Here is a 19007-nt window from a genome sequence, read left to right as displayed (position 1 = left end):
GGAGACTTACTTGGCGATTCAAGACGATGTTCATTCCTCTCTTCCCTTTCCTGGTACTTGAGCAGATGAGACCATAATGCAGATTTCCCCTGAAACAATTTAAAAAAAAATGTATAAATCCAAACCGGCATCAATTGTATTATTTTTTATTTTAAGTGAGTTTTTCCTAAACAACTAAAAAAGTGAAGGCCAAAATCTTCCTCTACATATCCCACTGTCACAGGGTTAAATGATAAAATTCTGACTGCCTGCAGTGGCCACTAGGGGGAAGCTCACTGAAGACAATCGCTTGTTATGCACAATAACCTAGTGCATGTGAGATCCAGCTCTCAATCTCTCGCTGGGCACATACAATATGGACTAATCTGCAGTCTGGTACTTCATGGACACCACTAAATTTACTGAGGCGTTCCAGCAGAACTCTGCACCACCCTCCAATATGACAGTTTGGGTGTGTGTCGCCTACATGCTCAGACTTCCTACATCTAGAACACATTCGCTATAGAATAGATTACCTGTTTGACCTGAAGACCATGACTCCAGATTCTCTCCAGCAGGTCACACAGGCTGGCGATGAGCGTGTTCTCTTCTAATCCTGTTATATTTGCATCTGCGTGTCCCCAGCTCCACCGCTTCATGTCCCATCTTCTCTACCAGCATTCGCTTTGTCTATCAATTAGAAGAGAGCGTCATACCAGGAGCTCTGCAAACTTTTTAACCCCCCCCCCTTTAATCCCTTCAGTCTCACTAGGAACAGAGCCAATCTGCTCTGTGCATGTTTTGCCATTAATTAATGTCTAGTCTAGACCTAACTTGACAGCAGTTTAGTTGGCAGCATAATTAATTAGACGGCTTTACATGCCAGCCTCCCCCTCTCCAACAGACAGACGCCCCATTCGTTAATCAATGGCCATAATTCTCAGCTGCCCATTTACACCAGTTGATGTTTTGCAGAAATGATGAGTGAGCATTAAACGGACTATAACAAAGTTCACATAGGGCAGATAATGATCAGATTCAAAAGTATAAAGCAGCGGTCCCCAACGGCCGGGCTGCGGCCCAGGACAATTGCTTGCCGGGCCGTGGCAAAAGGGCCCATCACTGACATCGCAATTCTGCCACAGTAATCGCAAATTAGAGTCTGCAGCAGGCAGCGGTAAGTGAAGCGCTGCTGCTGCAGATATGTAACAGTCGGGTTGGCCCCCGCCCCCGTCAGCTCTGCAGTAGAAGAGAGGAGGGCTCCGTGTCTCAGTAACTCACTTTAGCCAGCAACGCCATCTCCTGAACCCCACCCCTGGGAAAATGGTCTTGCATGAAAGTGGTCCTTGGTGCAAAAAAGGTTGGGGACCACTGGTATAAAGAATACATAAAATGTAACACTATTCATTATGATGTGTAATACAAGTCAGATTTCCATGACCAATAAAGAAGGCATATGGGTTCTGAAGTATACATTATATGCATCTTTATCTCAGCCTCCACAGCGTGCATGCTCTTGTCTATGTGAGCCTCCACAGCGTGCATGCTCTTGTCTATGTGAGCCTCCACAGCGTGCATGCTCTTGTCTATGTGAGCCTCCACAGCGTGCATGCTCTTGTCTATGTGAGCCTCCACAGCGTGCATGCTCTTGTCTATGTGAGCCTCCACAGCGTGCATGCTCTTGTCTATGTGAGCCTCCACAGCGTGCATGCTCTTGTCTATGTGAGCCTCCACAGCGTGCATGCTCTTGTCTATGTGAGCCTCCACAGCGTGCATGCTCTTGTCTATGTGAGCCTCCACAGCGTGCATGCTCTTCTCCACCCCAGCCTCCTTAGCATGCATGCTCTTCTCCATCTCAGCTGCCATAGCATGTGTGCTCTTCTGTATCCTAGATGTCATAGCATGCATGCTCTTCTCTCTGCCTCCGTAGAGTGATCTATATGCACCTATAGCAATGTGCTTTATATTCAAAGCTCACTCTTTTTATCTAATATCCCATAGAATTTTGGGGATTTGAGATTTTTCTTGTTTGCATCAGTTATGTTTCCAAAGTCATAACAAACTTTAGTACAAAGTGGCTAATGATAGAGACATAAATCACAGATCTCACCTTCATTCGGCATTCCTTCAGTAACCCTTCAACAAACTTTGAGTTAGTCTGTGCAATCACCGCTGGGGAAAGATCTGACAGTTTGGGCTGCCGAACGGTTTTCCCCAAGCACCGGGCTTCCTGCATATATTTCTGCAAATATTAGAAGGCAAAGTGATAAGTAAACAGAAAGATTTCATGAGCAGATCTGCTTTTGATTTTCTTGTGAATCTTTAAAAGTAAAACTGATTCATCAGCCTTGCTCTTTTTATCCTTCCTAAAGATGCACTACAAAGTATACGAGCAGCCATCATCCTCTCCCTTGATCCTGTGACATAATACAATCCAACGTGAAGGGAGCTGCAATACTAATTACCTCCCATAGATTAGACTGGTGCTTTTTTTCACATTTGTGCTTGAGAAAAGCCCCTGCGTGGGTTGAAATATCGAGCTATACGAAACATTCTAAACGTCTTCAGACCCTTTGACTTTTTAAACATTTTGTTATATTGTGGCCTTGTGCTAAAAAAAAATAAAAAAGTTTTCCCCGTCAATCTGCACTCAATATCCCATTATGAGATACTGAAAATAAATATTTTTTATTTTTTTTTACAAAATGTATTGAAAAAGAAATACTAAAATTGTGCATGGATATGGAAGAGCATTCAGACCCTTTACTATGATACTTGAAATTTACCTCTGGAGCCTCCCATTTCTCTAGATCTAGAAAAGTTTCTACAACTTAAATGGAGTATACCTGTGGTAAATTAGTTTATTGGACATGATTTGAAAAGACACAGCCTTATCTATATGAGATCTTACTGCATATCAGAGCAAAAACCAAGCCATGAGGAGGAAAGAACTATGTGTAGAGCTCAGAACAGGATTGTGTGGAGGCACAGGTCTGGAGAAGGCTACAAAACATTTCTGCTGCACTGGAAGTTCCCAAAAGCACAATGGCATCCACAAGTCTTAAATGGAAGACGTTTGGAAAAACCTGGACTCTTCCTAGAGCGGGCCATCCCACCAAACTAAGTAATTGGGGAAGAAAGGTGGTGGTAGCATCGTGTGTGTGTGTGTGTGTGTGTGTGTGTGTGTGTGTGTGTGTGCTCGCTCTAGACCTCAGACTTGGCTAAAGGTTCACCTTCTAACAAGACAGTGCCCCAAAGCACATGGTCAAGACAACATAGTGGCACAGGGACAACTCTGTGAATATCTTAAGTAACCCAGTCACAGCCCTGAATCCAATCCAACATCTCTGGAGAGACCTGAAAATAGTTGTCCACCGATTGTCCTCATCCAACCTGACAGAGCTTGAGGATGTGCAGAGAAGAATGGCAGAAAATACCCAAATCCTGGTGTGCAAACCTTGTGGTATCATGCCCAAGAAGACTGGAGACTTTAATCGCTGCCAAAAAGGTGTCCAAGTCCTCAGTAAAGGGTCTCAAAACTTATGTCAATATAATATTTTAGATTTTCAATTAAAATTCTGTTTCCACTTTCTCATTATGAGGTATTAAGAGCAGAATGATGGGGCAAAACTTGATTTTTAAAATATTTTAGCACAAGGCTTTGGAGGACCTTTTTGGATTTTTTAGTTTTTTTTAGGTGTATAAACATAAGGAGGTTTTAGTATTATACTCATTATATATTCATGTATTACACTTTACCCATATCAGATCAGCTTTTGGTAACATTTATGAAGACTGGCATTTTACATGCAGTCTTAAAGGGAACCTGTCACCAAAAAAATTGCTTACTAAACTGTTAATAGTACCTTATAGTGCTTTAGTAGTTTCCTAATGCACTTTTTCATCGTTTATGTCGCATCTAGCCTCCTTGAGAAATCAATGTTTTATTCAGCCGCTGCCCCTGCTTCAAGTCAGGTTTAAAGTCAAGGGGGCAGCGGCCTAGGCGTCTCCAATCCTGCTCTCCCCGCCGCCTTTATTGACACGCTGGATCTCAGTGCCGGGACCGCACTCCCAGCCTGCATGCGCAGTAAAGGGCTGCTGTAGCGCGATCCCGGCTCCGGCTCGTACACTAAGCCGGCTTCAGTTTTGGTACTGCGCATGCCCGGCATCTTCTGTAACTGCGCTAGTATGTAAGGCTGGCTGGCGCATGCGCAGTAGCAAAACTGAAGCCGGCTGAGTGTACGAGCCGGAGCCGCGCTACAGCAGCCCTTTACTGCACATGCGGGCTGGAAGCGCGGTCCCGGCACTGAGATCCGGTGTGTCAATAATGGCGGCGGGAGGCGGGGAGAGCAGGATTAGAGACGCCTAGGCCGCTGCCCCCTTGACTTCAAACCTGACTTGAAGCAGGGGGCAGCGGCTGAATAAAACATCGATTTTTTTCAAGGAGGCTAGATGCGGCTAAACGAAGAAAAAGTGCATTAGGAAACTACTATGCAGCACTATAAGGTACTATTAACAGCTTAGTAAGCGATTTTTTGGTGACCGGTTCCCTTTAATCTCTCCCCCCGCTTCCATCATATGTGACAATTATGAAGAGGCTTATGCCTCTTAAGGGGAACCTGTCACACTGAACATCGTGTCTTCGCCGAGGCCAGGGTTTTATATAGTAGGAAGAGCTGAACAGTTTTCTAGGAAAAGATTCAGTATAACTTGTGTTCCATTTCTGCTTATTCTGGGCTTTGGAGTCCAGGAGTCGGTCCTATCAGTGATTGATGTCCTGCCCTCTATGACTGTGTATACAGAGAGAGCTGTCAGTCACTGATAGGACCGCCTCCTTGACTTCAAAGCCTAGAAAGAGCAAGAATTTAAATGAATAAAATACAAGTTTTGCAGAAACTTTCCCCACAAAAGTATGGTATATCAATTTTCATGGTGAAAAGATCCCTTTAATGTTTGTGGCACATCTGTTCACCAAAGTGGAGATCTACATTCTGTTCAACTACAGTGTGTGCTACATTTTGGGGCTTTCTGGCACAGAGGGGATGATAAAATTTCCCCCTTTGTACTAGTTAGACCATTTTTTACTTTACCCTTGTTATGCTACTGTACCCTCGTTACCTCCATTATTTATTTTTGTCTTTTGTATTAGATTAATGCTAAAAAAAAATAAAAAATGTGTGAATATACCTTTCTTCAGATAGAGGAAAGGAGAAATGTATGTGAACCTTTTTGTACATTATAAAAAATATAACACAATTATTGCACATCTTAGGTATTGTGTTTTATGTTGCCTCAATGGCAAAATGGGAAATACTATATCGACATATATACATACACACACCACCTACTGGAGTCAGTGTTTACTGAGATCTTTTCTTGTCACAATTCCTGACTCTGAACAACTTTTTAATTATCTTAGAAGATCCCTTTAAGCTGGCCATAGACATGAGATATTTATCTGCACATCATTGGCAGATTTATGCTCATCTAAGTATAAATGTATGTTTAATGGGGAGAAGGAATAAGCAGCTGCCAGACACCTCAAGGGACAAAGGACCATTCATGTTGATCCGTTCCCCCCAGACATCTACTGTCGGGGGAAAGTCGGGACAAGCCCATACACATTTGATGATCGGTTGATCCAATGAACTAGTGTATGACAACTACAGACAGACATCAGATTATCAGTACATCCCAAATTTAGACAGATCTGCCAGTAGTCTGCAGATATCTCAGGTATGTCTACGGCCAGCTTTATCAGCATTCTAGATTTATTTATTTTTTGCCAATTTCTGCATTGGATATACGGCTCTTTAATAACAGTTTTGTGCATGTGAACATAAAAACAGAATAAAACAAACGAAAAAACTAAAGAAAACAAAACACAAGATACAGTAAAAAAAAAAAAAAAAAATAAAAAAGCACAGTGCATCTAACAAAGGCAGTAAATGCTTGGCTGTGATCAAAAGCTTCAAAGCGAGGGGGGGGGGGGGGATTCTATACAATGCAGCAAATGCATTTTATGGGATGTGAACAGTGGGTTCAAAGCCATCGACACTACAAAGCATTTGTGAGCTTGTGTATGAGCCAGCTCTATGGACGTGGGCGCCCAACAAGGTGCAAAGCAGCTGTAAGTGAGCAAATGGACGGACATACCAGGCAGCACTCAGAGAAGGATTTTTTAGGAGGTCGTACTGGAGCGGGACACCCCTGATCCCACTCCCAGAATGCCATTGAATTCTGGCGGAGTAAGTTCTCCTCTGATGGCTTATGAGGAGACCCAAGCGCCATAAGACAGAGAGAAAACAACGCAAAATGGGAGACAGGCAGGCATGCACATGACCCGGAGCAAAAGAAAAGAGAAGACAAAGTAAATACAGAATAGCCAAAAAATAAATAAAAAAATTAAATAAAAATCAAACAATGACTGCAACAAAAAGAAAATGTGACCTGTATTAAATCACATGAAATGGCATCTTCAAGCTCGTTTGTTTCTGCAAATGCTGAGTGACAACTAACGTGGCCTCCGTTACAGCTCATAAACAGGATGTCATACAGGTATACTCACATTTCAAACAGCAATCTGCCTTTCCTACAGACCTTAAAGCGGTTTCCAGAATTACTATGATTTTAACAGATCGGCTCATTTATTTGCTTAACTCGTACATCTCCTCATGTTTTTTTTCAGCTTGGACTCTCCTGACCCATTTCCACCATGTAAACCAATCACTCTGGTTTGTTTCCACCCTGTATGTAGCACTTCATGTTCCTGTATCAAACCAAACCCATAATGCATTTCTCCGCCACAGCACTAGTACCGCTCTTAATTATAGCTCCTCCCACCCAGCTAGTTACATACACTCCTCCCTATCACTGCCCCTAACACCCAGCTAGTTTATAGCTCCTCCCACCCAGCTAGTTACATACACTCCTCCCCCATCACTGCCCCTAACACCCAGCTAGTTACATAGACACTCCTCCCCCATCACTGCCCCTGTTGCTGCTCTCACAAACCCATGGACATAACATCACAGAAAAGAGCTGCATGGACATGGTCAAGGGACCACAGCCCAGAAAATAGGAGCAAGAAATACATTACAAAATCACAGCTACCTTCATAAAGGATTTAAAATGAAGGATGTTAATACCAACCAGAAAACCCCTTTATAAGGGTCCATTCACACGTCCGTAAGTGTTTTGCGGATCCGCAAAACTCTGACACCGGCAATGTGCATTCCACAATTTGTGGACCACACATCGCCGGCACTATAATAGAAAATGCCTAATCTTGTCTGCAATTGCAGACAAGAGAAGGACACGTTCTATTTTTTTTTGGTGGAAACGGAAGCACGGATGTGAAAGGGCAGATCCGGCCCCATTGAAAATGAATAGGTCTGCACCCGTTCTGCAAAATTGCGGAACGGATGCAGACGTGTAAATGGACCCTAAGGAAATCTGACATATAGACAGGGTTTGTCTCCATGAAACAACCCCTTTAAGGGTGCCAAGAAGTAGCCAATTTATGGGTTAACATGACAGATGTGAAAATTCACCAGACTCTAGTACCGTGAATGAGGCACCCTGGGCTGCCTGACACATACACCTCCATACACATACAACTCACACCATTTCCGAGATGTCTCACCGTCAGCAATTACCTTGAAGATCTCATGGCAATCACACAGGATTCAGCACTCAGTATTCCAGGCATGCCTGCCGACTGCCTGAGAGCAGATCTGGAAAATGACGTGCGTTGCCTAATGGAGCACTTTAACGCCACACTCACTATCAAATCCAGCCGCTGAGTCCCCTATATATTGGTTTCTGGAGCCTGGCAAAACTGGATGACAATTCCTAAATGGTGGTTAGACGAGCTGCCACCGACCTTCCCAGACACCAGAATGTGAAATATTCTAGGCACACTGAGGATTCCAGGATAGCCTGGTGTCATGATAGAAGCTGTAACGGCAGCCATGTTTGCGGTCATTAAGATGACTCAGGCTCTTTAGTTTCATGCAGTTTGGCTTTGTTTTATGTAGGCAGGAAACTTGCTCGGAGCTGAAGTAAACCCACTGATGACAGAGTAAGGAAATGGAAGGTGAAGCATGAGGAACGGGAGAGAACCACAGATTACAGGAGAGAAATGTCACCAGCCGAGAAGACAGATTATCAGTAATGCAGGAATCGGGGAAACTCGTCAAGTATGAGGCATGCCCATCGACTACCACATTTCTGACCAAGCAGACAATGCCCTAAGAGATTGGGCGGAGGTCTTACACCAGAATGGAAGCAATCTCTTATACCTCTCTCCCGATCCCTGTCCACGAATACACAGGAGGGGAGTGGGTTTTATAGGACTTCCTAATGTCTTCCTCTCTACAGCTATACGGTCCACCCTGAAGCCATTTATATTTTTGTAATACAGGATGGGACCCCAAAAAAACAAAAAAAATAAAAAATAAAACACACACACACACACACACACACACTTGTGAGGTCTGTACAGGACTATGCTTAGCAGGCCTTCATTAAAACTGCCTCCAAATCAGAGCTCTGCTTTCATTTTACCAGAGAAGTTCAAGAAATGAGTGAGGCGCATGGCATAGGGCTGCCAGGCGGTTGGCATTTGTTGAGGAGGGCAGTAGTGCTGTGCCCGAGTGTGTCTGACATGCCATATTCAAATCAACTGAGAATTGGTAAAGTGGAGGCCTATGTACACTCAGGTCCATTCACAGAAACACAGGACCGTTTTGTGGGTCAATTTCTGGACCTTTCCATTCCTGCAAAAAACAGTATAGACTGTTTAGTGTGGAAGTGGCGCAACACAGCGTCTGTGGTCCATATAAAAAACAAAAAAAACTATAGGCATCCATTTGTTCAGACGTCGTCACTGCAGACATTAGGAGAAAAATTATGAGAAGATATCATTAAAAGCAGGATTAGAATGACAGATAAGACAAGATCCATCATTCACAATATATGAAAAAATAAACAGGGATTAGAAAAAAAAAAATAATAAAAAAAAAAAAAGGACGTGTGTTACTACCTGGTTTTAACTGGCAAAAAAAATAAAAAATTGGTGACACATTCCTTTTAACCGTGAAGAGTTAATTAACAGTACATAAGGTACTCGCATACACAGTTATGGGTATGTGGATTATGAGTCCAATATTCTTTGATGAAAATGTGAACACTGCCAGAAACTCTATGCATGGTTAAATACATCAATCTTCTGCTATCCTGTACAAACCACATAATTTCTTGTGGCCCACCCTGTATGAATTCTGGACCAATACGTTTCTCAATGTATTAAAAGTTTACAGTGAGCTCCCTCTAGTGGTGGCTGCAGGTAACCAGAATTACAGGATATCATTTACATCTGTGGCTACACAGAGGGTTTGTAGCTCTTCCTCAGACTTATTAGGAAGAAATTATTAGGGCATAAACATATGGTGGTATTAAAAGGTGGACATTCACATTAAAGTGTAAACCATTCCCTTATATGCCAAATCCCGCCTGCGCCATCCAAGACTGACAAATGGTGACTGCATTATGTCGAGAGACTTTTATAGCGACCCTCCAAAAATGTGACTATACACGATATATGCATTGTCAACATGCTTGCTGCCCTCCATTCCTCCCATGCTGCCTCCAGTCTTCTCTTTTAGTTCCCCTTTGGATTCCTTTCAAGATGGCCACCACTGTCTCAGGCTTCCCCATGCAGAGCACTGTAGGAAATAATTCACTCCCCAGAGACTTCAATAACGCCTGTACAAGTGTCCTAGATGCCTGTTCAGACCATTTTACCCCCTAAAAAAAGTCATGCATATCAATACGTGTTAGACTTTTCCCTGCCCATCATGAGTGCAGGCACTCTGAACTATCCAGTAACAAAGCTCTGTACAGCAAGGAGCTTTGTTATAGGTCTGTTTTAGCGCGCTGCCAGATAGGAAGCGATACTGTGCCCTGCAGCAGGGGGCAGCTGGCGGGAATAATAGCTCTACTTGAAAGAAGGCGGTGCTAGCTCCTGCGTGGGCCGTGTGTGGTGCCACGTGGAATGAATGCAGGCAGGCCATTATAAAGTACAGGAAAGATCCACTATATTGGACTATACTTTATCACTTGTCCATAATAGTCTGCTAGGGGCTTATTAACCCGATGCCTGAGGGTTGGGAGCGATGTTATTTACATGGGACTGTATGTTGGAGGGGCTGGTGGAAGGGCAGCGATTTAAATAGGACAGTATGTTGGAGAAGCTAATTGGAGGGAAGAGGTTATTTACATAGGACTATGTTGGAGGGGCTGCAGGAAGGGCAGTGATGTCATTTACATGGGACTGTGTTGAAGAAGCTGACTGGAGGGAAGAGGTTATTTACTTGGGACTGTATGTTGAAGAGGGTGGTACAGAGGGGAGAGATGTTATTTAGACTAGTAATGGTTCCCCTGCAAAAATACCAACCTCTTAGGCTACGTTTACATCACTGCCATTTATTTCTGTTATTCTGCGCTATTAGATGAGCAGAACAACCAAAATAACGGAAGTGCCAGATTGGGCACCTAGCTGACGGGAACAGAGCTGAGCAGACTCCATCGACTATGATGGAGTCTGTTCAGTTTCTGTTCGGGATCCTGCCTTTTTACCAGATAAAAAATTCCCGCATGCAAGGGTTTTTGTCCGGTCTTTGACAGAATCTGCAACAGAGCCTCCAACGCAGATGTGAACAAGCCCTTAACCTCATGTAGGCCTACATATTATTTATTTGAATTACTGCAACCTTTGTACTCCTCTTCAGCTAAAAATACAAATTTTTGAGGAGTAAGGCCTCTTTCACACGGGCGTCATGTTTTTTGCCCGGATAAGAGGCGGGTGCGTTGCGGGAAAATGTCATTGTCATGCGTTTTGCACTCGCGTGAGAAAAATCGCGCATGTTTGGTACCCAAACCTGAACTTCTTCACAGAAGTTCGGGCTTGGGATTGATGTTCTGAAGATTGTATTATTTTTCCTTATAAAACATGGTTATAAGGGAAAATAATAGCATTCTGAATACAGAATGCTTAGTATAATAGTGCTGGAGGGGTTAAAAATAATAAAAAAGTTAACTCACCTTCTCCTCTTGTTCGCGTAGATGCCGGTCTGTTCTTTAGCTGTGGACTGAATGACCTGAGGTGACGTCAGATCACATGCTCCAATCACATGGTCCATCACCATGGTGATGGAGCATGTGATCTGACGTCACCACAGGTCCTTTAGCCCACAGCTAAAGAACAGACCGGCATCTACGCGAACAAGAGGAGAAGGTGAGTTAACTTTTTTATTATTTTTAACCCCTCCAGCACTATTATACTAAGCATTCTGTATTCAGAATGCTATTATTTTCCCTTATAACCATGTTATAAGGGAAAATAATACAGTGAATAGACTGTCACCTAGAACCCATGCGTGAAAATCGCACCGCATCCGCACTTGCTTGCGGATGCATGCGATTTTCACGCAACCCCATTCATTTCTATAGGGCCTGCGTTACGTGAAAAACGCACAAAGAGGAGCATGCTGCGATTTTCACGCAACGCACAAGTGATGCGTGAAAATCACTGCTCGTGTGCACAGTCCCATAGAAATGAATGGGTCAGGATTCAGTGCGGGTGCAATGCGTTCACCGCACGCATCGCACCCGCACGGAAAACTCGCCCGTGTGAAAGGGGCCTAAGGGGAGTATTTTTACTGTTCTGAAAAAAATATAGTGCGACCTCTGCACTCCCCTTCTTCGCTGCCAGCATGTTGTGTCCCTCTGAGGAAAGTGGAATATGGGAAGCATCTCTTAGACCTAGATGGTGGTAGCCATCTTGAAAATACTCAGAGCTGGTGCCCTTCATTCCTCCAATGCTGCCTCTGGTGCTCCGTTCTAGTCCCCAAGCATGCAGCGTCCATCTGAAAAAGCTAAGAAGGGGTGTGTATTCTTTCCTCTGTATGGGGATGTCTAAGACAGTGGTGGACATCTTGAAGGGAATCCAAAGTGGAAGAACAGAGGCAGCGCAGCACTATACATGCGCCATGTACAATAAGTTTTTTGTTTTGGACTAAACCGTTCCTTTAATTTCCCTGTGGTGATGCAAAGCGGTCCCTGGAATAAGTGTACCTACCTAGGACTTCTTCCACTTTCCCTTCGCTATCCTGAAGGCCGCCAATAGGACTGGCAGGGCGCCGATTTAAATATACAATGCATGCAATGTACGTCCTATTATATTAGTATGAATACACGGCATTTCCCACAACATGCGCACAAGCGTGAAACGACTAAACCAGCCTTTAAGAGACTCGCAAACTGTATTCATGTCTTCTGGCTCATTAAACACTGGGCTTGGCAATGGTTTCATTGGTGAGGAGGCCCAAATTAGATGACGTGCTGGTTAAACTGTGAGGAGAATCAATGTGGAGGGAGCAGCATTAATCATTCAGTCGCCATCCATAAGCCCAAGGCTGCAGCAGTGACCTCCTCCTCCCCAGACAAAAGGGGGTTCTCCTCCTGCTGCATCCTAGACGCACGGGGCAGATGGCACTAACGTCTCAGGGGCGGAGACACGTCTGGCACATACATTGCTCGTGACCTCAGTGCTGGGATAGGGAGAGAGAAATGTTACTATGTGGAATCCCTGATCTCTACTAAGGACAAAAAAGTTAAATGTGTCCATGTGTAAGAAAATTCCTATAATCTGGCATAATTAAGACAGGTCACCATCTTGGATTATCAGGTCATGAAATTTATTTTATTTTTTTTAAATGAGAATATCCATAAAAACGGAATAATTTATATTAATAATTAATAGTATTACTACCTAAAAATACTAAAAACATTTCTAGAGGACTATAGGAACGGTGCTGTTTTTTTTCCTCCATTAAAAAAAATATATATTTCTGGATCAGATTGCAAAATTGTACAGTTTACTTTAACAATATTTTATTAATTTCTGGACCCTCATATGCCAGATTAAAGGAATCCATTTGTGTTATTGGTAGTACTACTTTTCCATTTTCCTCAAACTGAATTTCTAAGCTATCGAATGCCTGATTAATGGAATTTTCCACTTTTTTTTTTCGTCCTATAAAAGTGCAGTAGGCTGGAGTAACCAAACTGCAGTAGTCAAATGATATCATGGGATTCTGCAAACAGCGCCATTCTTGTCCATAGGTTATATATGGAAGTGAAGCGCAGCTCCATTTACTTGAATGGGTCTGATGTGCAATGCCTGACACAACCCATAGACAAGGGTGGCGCTGTGTTACCGGGGGAAACAATCTGATTAGAAAACAGGAAAACTGAAGGTACATAATATTCCCTGCCATTACCCAGCGAACCAGTCATCACTGGCGACCATGTATTAACAGCCTGCAGTATATAGCAGGTGAGGGTGTTGTCTTTCGGCCAGCCTGCAGGGGGCAGAGGTGTATATATAGAAAGAAAGCTGGGTGGAGAGGCGTACAGTTATCATCCGGCTTATTTAGACTTCTGCATGGCATACCTGCCTAATCTGAAAGTGCATGACCAGGCAAGTCTGGATACTGGGAGAAGCGGGTGAAACTCCATATTAGTTGTCGCCCAGCATTGGATATAACAAGGACTTCTATTGGATTTTTATATCATTTTGGGGTGAAATGCAACGAGAGGTTAATTCAGGACGTCTGGAACTAATCAGTGAAGTGGGCAAACAGATTATGCCATAAAATAAATGAGCGCGGAGCAGTTTGCCATCTGCTTCCTCGTCTAGAGCTGGCAATCACGCTGAGACTACGTACCTCCCTCAAGTCGTTGTCTAGCCCGAGGTGCTCAGAGTGCTGCCGCAGGCGGTCCTTCCTGCGCTGTGCCGTGGCGCTCCGGCTGACCCAGCGGCTGTAGGTACAAGAAAGAGAATAATAGGAGGCAATGCTCATCTACGTCAAGTACTGGTAAGAACAGAGGGTATACAGAGATACACAGCCGCAGTCGTGGTACATCATGCCACAGGGTCAACCAGACGGAGTAAAAGGAATGCAAAGATCAGCTACTGTAAGCAATGCAGGGTATACGCAAGGGTGTCAGCACCGGTAAACTCTCCATTGGCTGGGCACACCGTAGTATACCATGCTGCACAATACATAAAAATGATGAAGAAAATCATTTCCCAGGCAGCAGGATCTCTAAGAGATCTGCACGGACCCAGCCTTTCCCCTGATCGCTGCCACTGGCCCTGCGGATGGAGTTCAGCGTCTGCAGCTTAGGAAGTTTTCATTTGACTTGGAAGGGAAAAAAAATATAAAGCAACAGAACATCTCAAGGAAAATGGGGGAAAATTAAATCTACCTCAGCTCCTTTATAGTGGTTCTATTCTTGTATATAGAGGACAGTATCATAGTGGTTATATTCTTGTATATAGAGGACGTATTATAGTGGTTATATTCTTGTATATAGAGGTAGTATTATAGTGGTTATATTCTTGTATATAGAGGACAGTATTATAGTGGTTCTATTCTTGTATATAGAGGACAGTATCATAGTGGTTATATTCTTGTATATAGAGGTAGTATTATAGTAGTTATATTCTTGTATATAGAGGACGTATTATAGTGGTTATATTCTTGTATATAGAGGTAGTATTATAGCGGTTATATTCTTGTATATCGAGGACAGTATCATAGCGGTTATATTCTTGTATATCGAGGACAGTATCATAGTGGTTATATTCTTGTATATAGAGGACGTATCATAGTGGTTCTATTCTTGTATATAGAGGACGTATTATAGTGGTTCTATTCTTGTATATAGAGGACAGTATTATAGTGGTTCTATTCTTGTATATAGAGGACAGTATTATAGTGGTTATATTCTTGTATATAGAGGACAGTATTATAGTGGTTATATTCTTGTATATAGAGGACAGTATTATAGTGGTTATATTCTTGTATATCGAGGACAGTATCATAGTGGTTCTATTCTTGTATATAGAGGACAGTATTATAGTGGTTCTATTCTTGTATATAGAGGACAGTATTATAGTGGTTCTATTCTTGTATATAGAGGACAGTATTATAGTGGTTATATTCTTGTATATAGAGGACAGTATTATAGTAGTTATATTCTTGTATATAGAGGACAGTATTATAGTAGTTATATTCTTGTATATAGAGGACAGTATCATAGTGTCTTGTATATAGAGGACAGTAATTATAGTAGTTATATTCTTGTATATAGAGGACAGTATTATAGTAGTTATATTCTTGTATATAGAGGACAGTATCATAGTGGTTATATTCTTGTATATAGATGTAGTATCATAATGGTTATATTCTTGTATATAGAGGACGTATTATAGTGGTTATATTCTTGTATATAGAGGACGTATTATAGTGGTTATATTCTTGTATATAGAGGACAGTATCATAGTGGTTATATTCTTGTATATACAGACGTGGACAAAATTGTTGGTACCCTTTGGTCAATGAAAGAAAAAGTCACAATGGTCACAGAAATAACTTTAATCTGACAAAAGTAATAATAAATTAAAATTCTATAAATGTTAACCAATGAAAGTCAGACATTGTTTTTCAACCATGCTTCAACAGAATTATGTAAAAAAATAAACTCATGAAACAGGCATGGACAAAAATGATGGTACCCCTAGAAAACACAGAACATAATGTGACCAAAGGGACATGTTAATTCAAGGTGTGTCCACTAATTAGCATCACAGGTGTCTACAACCTTGTAATCAGCCATTGGGCCTATATATATGGCTCCAGGTAATCACTGTGTTGTTTGGTGATATGGTGTGTACCACACTCGACATGGACCAGAGGAAGCAAAGGAAAGAGCTGTCTCAAGAGATCAGAAAGAAAATTATAGACAAGCATGTTAAAGGTAAAGGCTATAAGACCATCTCCAAGCAACTAGATGTTCCTGTGAGTACAGTTGCACATATTATTCATAAGTTTAAGATCCATGGGACTGTAGCCAACCTCCCTGGACGTGGCCGCAGGAGGAAAATTGATGACAAATCTAAGAGACGGATAATCCGAATGGTAACAAAAGAGCCTAGAAAGACTTCTAAAGAGATTCAAGGTGAACTTCATGCTCAAGGAACATCAGTGTCAGATCGCACCATCCGTCGTTGTTTGAGCCAAAGTGGACTACATGGGAGACGACCAAGGAGGACACCATTGTTGAAAACGAATCATAAAAAAGCAAGACTGGAATATGCCAAACTACATGTTGACAAGCCACAAAGCTTCTGGGAGAATGTCCTGTGGACAGATGAGACAAAAATCGAAGTTTTTGCCAAGGCACATCAGCTGTATGTTCACAGACGAAAAAATGAAGCATATCAAGAAAAGAACACTGTCCCTACTGTGAAACATGGAGGAGGCTCTGTTATGTTCTGGGGCTGCTTTGCTGCGTCTGGCACAGGGTGTCTTGAATCTGTGCAGGGTACAATGAAATCTCAAGACTATCAAGGAATTCTAGAGAGAAATGTACTAGCCAGTGTCAGAAAGCTTGGTCTCAGTCGCAGGTCATGGGTCTTGCAACAGGACAATGACCCAAAACACACCGCTAAAAACACCCAAGAATGGCTAAGAGGAAAAAATTGGACTATTCTAAAGTGGCCTTCTATGAGCCCTGACCTCAATCCTATTGAGCATCTTTGGAAGGAGCTGAAACATGCAGTCTGGAAAAGGCACCCTTCAAACCGGACACAACTGGAGCAGTTTGCTCATGAGGAGTGGGCCAAAATACCTGCTGAGAGGTGCAGATGTCTCATTGACAGTTACAGGAAGCGTTTGATTGCAGTGATTGCCTCAAAAGGTTGCGCAACAAAATATTAAGTTAGGGGTACCATCATTTTTGTCCATGCCTGTTTCATGAGTTTATTTTTTTACATAATTCTGTTGAAGCATGGTTGAAAAACAATGTCTGACTTTCATTGGTTAACATTTATAGAATTTTAATTTATTATTACTTTTGTCAGATTAAAGTTATTTCTGTGACCATTGTGACTTTTTCTTTCATTGACCAAAGGGTACCAACAATTTTGTCCACGTCTGTAGATGTAGTATCATAGTGGTTCTATTCTTGTATATAGAGGACAGTATTATAGTGGTTCTATTCTTGTATATAGGAGGTAGTATTATAGTGGCTATATTCTTGTATATAGAGGTAGTATCAGTGGTTTAATTCTTGTATATAGAGGACAGTATTATAGTGGTTATATTCTTGTATATAGAGGACAGTATTATAGTGGTTATATTCTTGTATATAGAGGACAGTATTATAGTGGTTATATTCTTGTATATAGAGGACAGTATTATAGTGGTTATATTCTTGTATATAGAGGACAGTATTATAGTGGTTATATTCTTGTATATAGAGGACAGTATTATAGTGGTTATATTCTTGTATATAGAGGACAGTATTATAGTGGTTATATTCTTGTATATAGAGGACAGTATTATAGTGGTTATATTCTTGTATATAGAGGACAGTATTATAGTGGTTATATTCTTGTATATAGAGGACAGTATTATAGTGGTTATATTCTTGTATATAGAGGACAGTATTATAGTGGTTATATTCTTGTATATAGAGGACAGTATTATAGTAGTTATATTCTTGTATATAGAGATAGTATCATAGTGGTTATATTCTTGTATATAGAGGCGGTATTATAGAAGATAGAGTCTTGTGCCTAGGTGCGGTATTATAGTAGTCACATTTTTCTCTACAGAGAGAAGTATTGTGGTAGCTATATATTTATGTACATAGGCAAAGGTATTACGATAATGTTCTTTACAGCCTCCTCCCCTGCTCTGCAGGTGATGACAAGCTCGCCATCAATAGAGAACAATTATATATTTTTCCTTACAGATAATAGGACTTTGAAGTTAATCCAGACATGAAAGCGTTCTAGGAATCCAAAACTCTGAAATCCTCTCAGCGTGTTGTATGACACAGGCTCTTACTTGTTGTTGATCGGCCCATTCATCAGAACATCCGACTGCAGCTTGGGGAAGAATCCTTGCTCGTATTTTCCTTGTCCAATTTTCATGTCCAGCAGGTGAGGGCGGATGGCTGTGTGATCCATCTTTGTCAGACGCTGCTCGATGGATTGAGCTAAAACAATGAGAACACAAGTCAGCAATCTACGCTGGGAAGCAGCCCTTCACCAACTAGTAATAGAAGATAAAAACGGATTACCTCTCAAACAAAATGTGAAAGTTCTGATTAAGAATGAGCGAATTGATTCGCAGTCAATTTGCATAAAACTTTGTTTAAATACTGTGCGGGGCGAGTGCTCCGTACAGTATTAGAATGTATTGGCTCCGATGAGCTGAAGTTATTACTTTGCAAAGTCTCGCAAGACTTCGGTAATAACTTCAGAAATTAATTTCTAATGTAAAAAACATTTCCTGAACTCTGGTTAGGTTCCAAGGTACCACTTGGAACCGAACCAAAGTTTGGGAAAAGGTTTTTACCAGTACAAACTAATTTTTGAAGTTATTAGCCGAAGTCTCACGAGACTTTGCAAAATAATAACTTCAGCTCATCGGAGCCAATACATTCTAATACTGTACGGAGCGCTCGCTCCGCACACTATTCAAACGAAGTTTTATGCGAATAGACTTCGGATGTTTCATCCGAAGTCAATTTGCTCATCTCTATTTCGGATACTCCCAGGCAACACTGAATACATTAAAGGGGTTGTCCCACGAAAAATACTCTAAATTTTTCAAACTAGCACCTGGATCTGAAGACTTTATAACTGTATGTAATTAAAAAAATGTACTATAGCCTCTGTATAGCACCACCTGCTGTTTGTTCTTTTCCTTATTTCTCCGTCCACCTCACTAAAGGTGGTCGCACACCCTCAGTTTAAAAGGGTTATCCAATACTATAAAAATCTCCCCCATATGCCGGGCCCCTCAGGCTCGCCCCCGTCTAAAACGCGCGTTTGCGCAACGCTCAAGTGTGAACCCAGCCTTAGAGAAAAAGCTTGCCCTTAG

At 41.9% G+C, this 19007-nt stretch overlaps 1 protein-coding gene across 1 annotated transcript in view; it reads right to left on the bottom strand.

Moving 5' to 3' along the window:
* The window catches only part of DENND5B (DENN domain containing 5B), a 97495-nt gene that overhangs the window by 24731 nt on the left and 53757 nt on the right, over positions 1-19007 (bottom strand). Inside the window, 6 exon segments of the mRNA XM_044272472.1 lie at positions 11-89; positions 516-620; positions 622-669; positions 2090-2221; positions 13773-13866; positions 17967-18117. Of these exon segments, the coding sequence (XP_044128407.1) occupies positions 11-89; positions 516-620; positions 622-669; positions 2090-2221; positions 13773-13866; positions 17967-18117 (609 nt within the window).

This window comes from Bufo gargarizans, chromosome 11 (genome assembly GCF_014858855.1).
Source record: "Bufo gargarizans isolate SCDJY-AF-19 chromosome 11, ASM1485885v1, whole genome shotgun sequence".
Lineage (NCBI taxonomy): Eukaryota > Metazoa > Chordata > Amphibia > Anura > Bufonidae > Bufo > Bufo gargarizans.
This window is presented reverse-complemented; position numbering and strand designations above follow the sequence as displayed.